This window comes from Corvus moneduloides, chromosome 12 (assembly GCF_009650955.1).
Source record: "Corvus moneduloides isolate bCorMon1 chromosome 12, bCorMon1.pri, whole genome shotgun sequence".
Lineage (NCBI taxonomy): Eukaryota > Metazoa > Chordata > Aves > Passeriformes > Corvidae > Corvus > Corvus moneduloides.
The window spans coordinates 7,234,140-7,242,289 of record NC_045487.1 but is presented as its reverse complement, the minus strand read 5'-3'; the positions used below and the strand labels follow the sequence as shown (position 1 = coordinate 7,242,289).

The following is an 8,150-nucleotide window of genomic DNA, read 5'->3' as shown; positions in this document are numbered from 1 at the left end:
CCCCTCCCGGTGCCTCTTCCTGCCCCGTCAGGCGAGATTTACCGCCTGAGCAAGAGAAGAGAAATGAAAGCGACGGTGCCCACAGCCCACCGGCCCCGCCGGGAGGAGAGGGCGGCACTACCCAGCACCCTTCTTCTCCCGCGTGGCTTCCCCTGGGTGAGCAGGACACCCCTCCAGTGCCTCCCAGCATGAAGCAGTAGCATCTCCCCATCACTCTCCAGCCTTCCAGGTTTGAGGGTCCATGACCTCTGCCTGTCCCACAGCTTCCCGAGGTGCTTCATGGGGACATATTTCTGCCTGAAGATGGCCGGTGAGTGAGGCAAGGGCAAGTCTACTCTTCCCAGCACTGGGCAGTCAGCCCAGCCCCATCACCTTGCACTGGGAATCTGCAAGGGGAGCTAATGGAGATGGGTGCTGGTGCCCACTGCAGGCTGCTCTCTGGAGGATGGATGCTGGTGCCCATGGCAGGATGCTGACGGAAGGGCTTTTCTAGAGCAGAAATGCCCCAACCATCCTGCCAAAGGGACAAAGGTGCTGTCTCAAAGCAAGGACGAGAGGCAGAAGCCAGGTGACCTCCTTGGAGCAACAGGACTGAGCACATCAACCACTCCACTCATACAGGAAGGCTCTGGACTAGGAAGCTGTTGTGCGCCCCATGACATGCTGCAGAGCTTCCCTGGACTCGGTGTTTCCCACTGGTGGCTCAGCTTGGCCCCATTAGAGACTCAGGAAAGGTGCTGAGGGAGAGGCAGAGCTGCTCTCAGCCAGCAGCCTGGGTCCCTGTGACCAGCATCCACTGGGACAGACAGTGCCAGCTGCCTTCTCCCCAAAATTGGTCCTTTCTGACAAACTTCCAAGTTCCAGACTGCAATCTGCCAACCAGGGGCTCACAGAGCTTTCCCAGAGGTAGAATGACTCGGGAGAAGGTGGTCTCTGGAAGCAATGGGTGATGTTGCCCTCCTGCCACATGCACCTGGGGCCACAGCACTTCCGAAACCACCTTCCGTGTGAAAGCGAAGGCAGGAAGTGTCTCCCTGCAGGGAAGGCATCTTCACAGAGCCCAGCCACAGCACGAAGCTCTTTTCAGCGAGGTGACTGGGGAGAACACGGCTCAGGGCAAGGACCAACCTCTGCCAAGGCACCTCCTTGAGCCTCCTGAGCTACGTCAGCGGATGGATGAGCACCAGGAAGAGGAAGGGCAGAGGGTGTTCACCACCCAGTGGAGTCAGCGGCCACAAGCAACAGTCCTGGCTGGATCCATGTTTTTTCCAGGATGAGATGAGGCCAGGCTATTGGTATCTGAACTTCTCAAAAGGGCACAATTTTCCAGCTTTGTCATGCAAGGATATTCAGGACACAGAGGGAGCAGCTGTCCCATTGCACCCATCAGAATGGCTTCTATGGAAGATTAGAAGCACAGAGGATCTCCAGGCAAGCTGCATCCGAAGCTCATTCCCCAAAATACTGGGTCCCGCTTGCTGGAACATTCCGAGCACCAGTGTAGCACCCCAGGAGAGGGGCAGATATCCACGTGGACAAGTGTTCCCTGCCTCTGTGCAAGCACAGGCACATCAGGATGCCTGGAGCAACAGACCTCCTCTGTGAGCAGAGGAGGTGGCAGGGGTGGCAGCCAGGCCAAGCCACTGGCAGAGGCAGTGACGCTCCTTGGATCCATCCCAGCCCTGGCTTTTCACTCACAGCCCAAGGACAGCTTTTCCAGCACTGGTAACAGCTCTTGGGTTGAGCAGAAGTGTTCTGCCCATATTCAGGCTGTGGATGCTGCCCTGGATGCGTGTCCTCGGGAGCAGGCTGGGATATTGCTCTGCTTCTCTCCACAGCAGCTCCTCCCAGGGCAAACCGGAAGCTTGCAAGAGGCAGACAAGCAGAGATCCCTGCCCAAGGCAGGAGCCCGAGCTCAAATCAAATAAAACCCAGTCTGCATAACAGGACCATCGACTGAGCAAGCACTGAGAAACCAGGTCAACTGAGCAGATTGCAAGGTAACACGCCAGGCTGGGGAAAAAAAGAGAACAGCCACAGGGTGACAGCTCCCATCCTCACTAAACCTTTGCTGGGGTCTGTGAAGAAAGTTCTGGAATGAGATCACAATAAAGTTGCTCAGAAATCATTCCTCAGATGAGCACTACAGAGGCCACTCGGGCCCAACCACACGTGTGGTCTGTGGACAAATACACTTCTCAGACTCTCTTCCTTTCAGCCCCCCCATTAAGCTGTTCCCACACAGCCACCTCCTCCAGCTCTTCTGAATTCCAGGAGAGCTGCAGCACCTGCTTTGGTGTCACCCAGGCCTGGGTACAACAGCATGAGCTGCTGCATGTGGAACACTCAGACCAAGGGAGGTCTCCGCTGGAGCATGTGTGGCACCTCCTTGGGCCACCACCTAAAGCAAAGCCACTGCACAATCCTTCACACCCCACCCGTCAGCACTGGGTTGAGCCACGGGCTTTAAAAGACGGTGATGGCTCTCCTTGCAGATCCCAAGGACACCTTTGGTTTTCCCACTCACCACAAAGCCTCCCTCCAGGCTTATGCAAAACCACCTGAGCACTGCCTCAGACTGAAACATCTTTGGCTTCCGAGTACACAAGCTCCTTGTCCAGCTGGGAAAGCACTTGAGGATTTACCCATTTCTCAGACCTGACTTCTCACTGAAGCATCCCTTACACAACCCCTCCCACCTGCTCCAACAAGCCTCCATCCTGCTGAGCACTCCAGGCTTCCACCTCCAGACAGGCTTTCCTTAGGAAGTCATAGAAGGACCATCTCTCAGGACCAGGGATAACTAGTCACCAAACACCTAGTGGAAACCAGAACTAGCAACTCTTGTGCTTGGTTACAAACTCCTAAGTAGTGTCATCTGCAGTGACTCCCATACCGGCAGGAGGAGGTTCTATCCTGAACCTGCAGTGACTGCCCACAGCTGGCTCCCTAAGCTGCCGTCACAGCAACTAAAAAAACACACCACAGAAACTCCACCCAAGTACCAGTCCCGTTTTTCAGAATGAAATGGAAACGATATTCCTGTTAACATGCATTCCATGTTACTCCAAGCTCAAGCTGTGAACGCCAACATTTGCATTTTACATCCTCTCTCCTCTACACACAGGGCAGCACACCCTGATTTAAGGTCATGGACAGGTACCTTGCATTCAGCACGGAGCAGAGGGAACACCTGCAGCGAGAAAGGAGCTGGTCCCTGTTGACAGCATCCTTCTGGGAAGAGCAGCTTTTCCACCTGGAGATGGCTGCCAGGTCGCACCGTTGATATACACAAAGAAAGCAGCCAGTGAGCACACATGTTAATTCGTTATTATTTATTAGCTGTACAGCAGTATATTCTCCTTCCCAGCTTTCAAACCCCATTACATATTTTATAACAGTATTTTTTTCCCATGTTGGCTTCCTAAAATAATGAAAAATATCACACAGTACAGCTAAGTACAAAAATGCATCAACCTAGAGTCTGATAGCTAAACTGATAGCTCTCTTAAAAGCGATACATAGAAGAAAAATTTGTTTGAAATCAGCAAGACTGAGGCTCTATAAAAAGCTTACATATTTTAACATGTGACATTTTCATATACAGGCATCATTTGTATTTCACATTATTCCTTTTTTTGTCTTTATCAGAGATTCAAAAATTGTAGAATTACTGACCTATTAATAAAATTTCCTGGCCCAGGTTGAGGGCTGCAGTGACCCACTTATAAATCACCACTTTTGTCTTAACAAAAGATTCATAAACACAAAATACAACTACAAGATAGAGCAAAGAAAATGTATTCGTGAAATTATAACTCAAAAAGGTTAATTCTATGTGTCAAATTGGCTGGTCACATCCAGAGGGCAGTGGTCAACGGCTCAGAGTCCCGATGGACAGCAGTGACTGGTGTCCCTCAGGGGTCCACACTGGGACCAGTGTTGTTTAGTATCACCGTTAATGGCATAGATGAAGGGATCAAGTGGACCCTCAGCAAGTTTGGTAAGAGCAAGCTTAGGGTGCCGTGACACCCCTGAAGGACAGGGCCATCCAGAGGGATCTGGACAAGCTCAAGAAGTGGCCCATGGGAATCTCACGAGGCTTAACAAGACCCAGCGCAAGGTGGTGCACCTGGGTTGGGGCAACCCTTGGGATCAGTCCAGGGTGGGAATGAACAGATCAAGAGCAGCCCTGGGGAGAAGGACTGGGGGGAGCTGGCGGGTGAGACTGGACATGCCCTGGTCCTGGGTGCTGGGCTGCATCCAAAGCCCCATGGGCAGCAAGAAGGGGGGAATTCTGCCCCTCTGCTCCACTCAGGCGAGACCCCACCTGCAGTGCTGCATCCAGCTCTGGGATTCCTAGGCCAAGGAGGACATCGACCTGTCGGAGCAAGTCCGGAGGAGGCCACAAGCATGATTCGAGGGATGGAGCACCATTCCTATGAGGAAAGACTGAGAGAGCTGGAGTTATTCAGCCTGGAGAAGAGAAGGTTTTGGGATTATCTAATTGTGGCCTTCCAGAACCTGCAGGGAGCCTACAAGAGTGCTGGAGAAGGACTTTTGGCAAGGGAATGGAGAGACACAAGAACAGGGAATGGCTTTAAACTGACAGAGGGCAGGGTTAGATGGGCTACTAGGAAGAAATTCTTCCTTGTGAGGATGGTGAGGCCCTGGCACAGGTTGTCCAGAGAAACTGCCCCTGAATCCCTGGAAGTATTCAAGGCCAGGTTGGACAGAGCTTGGAGGAAGCTGGTCTAGTGAAAGGTGTCCCTGCCCATGGCAGGGGGGTAGAACTAGATGGTCTGTAAGTACCTCCTAACCCAAGCCAGTCTAAGAGTCTATAAAATACCATTTTTTTGTGCTTCAAAACCAGATTTCACATGTGGGTTTCTCTTGTTCTGCAAGCAATAGTCTGGGTACATCTTTTCTCTACCTTATCAACAGCTTTTCCAACATTTACACTCTATCAATTCTCTTGTCACTTAGTTTGAAAGGAATTAGAATACTGGGGTTTATTTAAACTGCATTTTTGCATACCTCTTAATTAATGGAAAAAGATTAAAATGTAAAAAAAAAAGTTATTTACAAGCTTGACCATTACAGAAATGCTTTGCAGAAAGCAAAGCATATTAAGGACAGAAACCAGTTGGAGCATGCCAAAACTACCGTGTGCAGCCGACTTGGAGAACCGGAGCTACGCAGTGGGAAAAAGCAGAGGAAAAAAAAAAAGAAAAAAAAAGAAAAACCAACCAAAAAAACATTTCAAAAGTCTAGAACCTTCCCAAGTCTGCATTTACAATTAAAAACACTACGGAGAGAAGAGGCTCAAGGACTCTGGGAACTGGAAGGGCAAGTCCGGAGTGGTTTTCCACATACTCTAGTCAAGGCTTCCACTTTTGTATATTAAAACTTGGTGCATGTAAACATGGCCCTTGGACCAGCTTTACAATGCAGTTCAGAGCAAAACTAAATCAAGCATCTCAGAGGAAACCCTCAAGGACTCCAAAATATTTCCTAATGTTCCATGATCCTGTAATGCTAACATAAAACAGCAAGTTCTAGTTAAATCACATTCTAACATCGTTTTATTTCCCAGTATGTTTGGTAAAATGGTCTAAAATGATGCATTTCCCAAAGCCAAGAAAAAAGATTGAAGGAAAAAAAATAGATTTGAGCCGCTTAAACACAGCCCAGGCCAGTTCAGTCAGCCAGCGTGGTCTTCCTCCATCACCGGTCCATCATGCTGAGAATCATCTCAGGGGTGAGGTCTCCATTGGGAGCTTCCACTACAGCAGGCTGAGCTTCCTCCTCTTCCTCTACTGTTTCTGCATCAGGTTCTTTCTTCACTTCAACTATGATATTTTCAATTTCACCAGTGTTCTGGTCTTCAACCTGAATGATTGCTGCAGCTAGAAGGGCAAAAACAAAGGAGGAGAGGGGGAGAAACAGATTATTTTACTCTTTCCAGAGCCAATCTGCATGCCTTAAGCAGCTTTTTGGTAGATCCTTAAGACTCTTCCATGGCAAGGGAAGGTGAGGCCCCCAACAAGCATTGCCACATCAGTGGGTGGGGAGCAATTCAACCCATCTCACTCACCCAAGCATCAAGCATCTATTTTCTTGCCCCTGTATGAAGATGGGTTCCCAGTACAACAGTTCCAGTGTGCATTTTCATACTAAAACATTTTTCAAACAATGTGTTTTGTAGAATAATGAACAAAACCAAACCCTGTATCAATATATGGGCCTAAGGTAAAATTTAAACTTCAGGGAAGTTTAGTGATGCTAGTGACAAATTCAGCATTAAATGTTTCCATACAAAAATTCCAGAGAGAATACAGGCCATGCTTTGTAGCACTGAGCAAACAGCCAAGCCGCTACCTCCTTGAAGGAACTAATTTCCCTTCCTACTTTGAGCCTAAAATTAATTTACTTTGACTTTGCACAGTCACAATGTCTATTCTTAAGGACATCCCTGTAGAGCTGAAACAACACCTGCACCAGCCCTTGCTCAGAACTAAAGGCCTGAAGCAAGTTCGTTTGTGGCAATACCTGCAAAAGCTACCTGGGTAAGAACACCACGATGTTTTTACTGACAGCTGCTTTCCCAAAGACTGTATGTCAGCAGAGACACCATAACTGGTACAAAAAGAAGTGAGCAGTTTGCACAACTACGAAATAAAACAATTCTAAGCAAAAAAATAACGTCCTTTCTTTTTAGCATGGCCTGAAGTGGCCACGTTCCCTCATGACCAGGAAACCCTTGCAACAAATTTCAAGGTGAGTTCTTAGCAATGTAGAGACAAGTACAGCTACCCACTTTTACAATAATCTCATTTGAAGGGATCACATCTACAAGAACAGCCAAATCCAAGGAAAAAGGTGCTCAAGCAAGCAGGGTAAGGTAAGCTTCAATTCGTGACTTACGCTGGGATTGTTTTGGTTGGGTGGCAGCTTTGCCTGGTGGTCTTCCTCTTCTTTTCTTACTGGGAGGTGGTGCAGGAGCCTCTTGCTCAACTTCTGGTTCAGCCTCAATTTCTACTGCTGTCTCCTCCTCATCTTCATTATCATCCAAATCTGGTTCAGCATTTTCCTCTGTAAGAAAGGATGTCAGATAAATCTTCAGTTGAAGCAAGAATAAAAACACATTCATCTACAGAGAAGCACCATCAAATCCCATCGAAAAGGAGTCAACTCTGCTGAGAAAAAAGGCAAACAAGGCCTTTGTTCAGAAGCTGTTGCCACAGATTGTTAATCTGTTACCCTCACTTAGAGGGAACAAGCTGCCCTTCAGAAAGCAAAAGGGAATTTAATTATGTTAGATTATGTGATAAAAGCTACTCTGCACATCCACAAAGGAGCTCAGAGACAACAGCAATAGGGAGACCAAATAACACATCTGGGCTACTCCCAAGCCCATCAGAGGGTCCCAACAGCCCATCCAAGCCCCACCTGCACAACACAGAGGAGCACAGCACTGCACAATGGAAGGCGGGAACCCAAATTCACAGCTTCTGAAGAAAAAACGTTGTGTCCAAGCCACTCCCAGGAGAGCCACCAGGTGTGAAACCCACCCCAATGAGTCACAGAAGCAGCTCTTGAGATCACCTTTGATATTATGGGGTGCTGGGGAATTCCTGGCTGGGGATGGGACACAATGAGATGCAGGGGAAGGCTGTTTTGGATCACACAGGACAACTTAGGGGATGTTTAGGAGAGGGGATGAGGCTATTTCAAAAAGTGTGGGGAAAATAGAGGGGCAAGAGGATAGAAGAGGTACATCCCATGTAAATTGCAGTAGCAGCCACTCCAGGATCTCTGTGAAACACGAGAACCCCAACAGGTATCCAAGAGCCAGTCTTGTACTCCTCAAGCTCTATACTTTATTCTTCAGAACACTCCATCAAGTTAATAGGTGAGGACCACCGACACATTCAGAGTGCTCTGGGCGAAACCAGAGCAGACAAAAAGCAGTGAGAGCTGTCAAATAGGATAATATTGTTTGGACAGCAAAATGATTGCTCTTAAATTTGTAAGGCTGTTCACTAGAGGAGTGGCTTCACTCATGACTTATGTGGGCCACAAGGGAAAAACCCCAAGCTCACACACTGAGGCATGTATATATTGCATGATTTAACAGTCACTCAAGG

The 8,150-nt window shown here is 48.5% G+C and overlaps 1 protein-coding gene across 5 annotated transcripts in view; it reads right to left on the bottom strand.

The window, feature by feature from the left end:
* Window positions 1-3,318: 3,318 nt before the first annotated feature.
* The window catches only part of CTCF (CCCTC-binding factor), a 35,188-nt gene continuing 30,356 nt past the window's right edge, over window positions 3,319-8,150 (bottom strand). For all 5 annotated transcript variants that reach the window (XM_032121709.1, XM_032121704.1, XM_032121705.1 and 2 more), the window contains 2 exons: window positions 6,928-7,095; window positions 3,319-5,909 (listed from right to left, as the gene is read on the bottom strand). In XM_032121709.1, coding sequence (XP_031977600.1) covers window positions 5,728-5,909; window positions 6,928-7,095 — 350 coding nt within the window. In that variant the 3' untranslated portion in view covers window positions 3,319-5,727. The remainder of the gene's footprint in view (window positions 5,910-6,927; window positions 7,096-8,150) is intronic.